Source organism: Rhagoletis zephyria, unplaced genomic scaffold, assembly GCF_001687245.7.
Source record: "Rhagoletis zephyria isolate East Lansing unplaced genomic scaffold, Rhagoletis_zephyria_1.1 Rzeph_scaffold_42576, whole genome shotgun sequence".
NCBI classification, from domain to species: domain Eukaryota; kingdom Metazoa; phylum Arthropoda; class Insecta; order Diptera; family Tephritidae; genus Rhagoletis; species Rhagoletis zephyria.
This window is the reverse complement of record NW_016199631.1, coordinates 1,234-2,610: the sequence shown is the minus strand read 5'-3', so window position 1 is coordinate 2,610 and position 1,377 is coordinate 1,234. Positions and strand designations below refer to the sequence as shown.

The window sequence follows — 1,377 nt, the reverse complement described above, 5'->3', positions numbered from 1 at the left end:
TTGGCGCCGTCCTCTTCGAGGAACTTTCGGCAGGACTCTAAAAGAAAAAAGTTGTTGTTGTTTTGTGGTAATCTTTGCTGAACGGTAAACTTACCTTCCGCCTGCTCCAGCTTCTTCACCGCCGCCTCGTACTGGCCCTTGCCGATAAGGATGCACGCCTTGTTGTAGACAATTTCGTAGGTGTTCNTAAACTTACCTTCCGCCTGCTCCAGCTTCTTCACCGCCGCCTCGTACTGGCCCTTGCCGATAAGGATGCACGCCTTGTTGTAGACAATTTCGTAGGTGTTCTCGCTCAGGTCGAGAAAGTCCGCGTCGTTGACGTCGCCAGCCTTCTCCAGCGACAGGCCGGCGAGGACCGCAGTCAGGTTGACGTACCGTTCATCCTCGTAGTCGTCACCGGAGTTCTTGATCAGCTCGATGTAGCTGGCGTAGGACTGCTCGTAGTCCTCAATGCGATACAGCTGAGTAAATGAAACAAAAATAGAAAGGCATTACACATCAAGTCATTAGAAAAGTCAAGCATTTTTACTTACCGCCTGAATCTTCAGTTCGTCTCTGGCGAAATCAGCGTTTGCATCCGAGAGCTTCAAAGTCTCCAGCGCCTCGTTGACCTGATTCAGGCGATACTCGCAGTAAGCCTTTTCGAAGTTCAACGCCAATCTGAAAAACCGGAGTTTTCAAGGTAAATACTAAAACAAAATAGATAAATCAACTTACTGCACTTCCTCGCTGGAGCCATTCAGCAAGCTCAACGCCTCTTCAAACTTGTTCAGCTGAATCAGGCAGACCACCTTGCAGTGGAAGGCCTTCTGGTTCTCCTTGTTCAGGTCGAGAACTGTGGGGAAAAGGGAGGAGGAAAAAAGTTATAAGTTTGGAAATCATCAAAACACAAGAGCAGCCGTACTTTTGTTTGCCGTCTTCAACGCCTTCTCAAAGTCGCCATTGTGCTCCAGCTTCTTCAGCTCGGCAAAGAGGCCGGACAGGGCCGCCGCTGGGTCGGCCATCAGATGTATCTTCAAAGATCTAATCTGTTGTGGAACTTCGGCAGCAACAACACACACACACACAAAATGTTTACACGTGTAAGACAGCAAACGCTGAGCCAGTCAGTCTTCACCTGGAGAGGATGTGCTGCATCAAAGTTATGTGTACCAAGCTGCCAGATGGCGCTCGGCGTTGATGAAGCAGAGTAGAGTCTACTCAGTAGACTGATTACACAAGGCCACAAAATAAAGTCAACTCCCTAAAACGGGCTGATATTTGGATTAAGTCCCTTTTAATCTCTCGAATTCTCGGTTGAATTTTTTCGTTAATTTAGCGGTTTTCCAAAGGAAATTAGCAAAGTATAACAAGCTGTTAGACATGGTCCTCCAATGA

General features: G+C 47.7%; 1 protein-coding gene across 1 annotated transcript; it reads right to left on the bottom strand.

Moving 5' to 3' along the window:
• Positions 1-94: 94 nt before the first annotated feature.
• Positions 95-1,004, bottom strand: LOC108355134 (signal recognition particle subunit SRP72-like; the record flags this gene model as incomplete). Its single annotated transcript, XM_017606308.1, has 4 exons — positions 905-1,004; positions 718-835; positions 534-660; positions 95-461 (listed from the first exon to the last, which is right to left on the bottom strand). Coding segments are annotated over exons 1-4 (712 nt in total), but the record flags the coding sequence as incomplete, so codon positions are not given.
• Between the last annotated feature and the right edge of the window lie 373 nt (positions 1,005-1,377).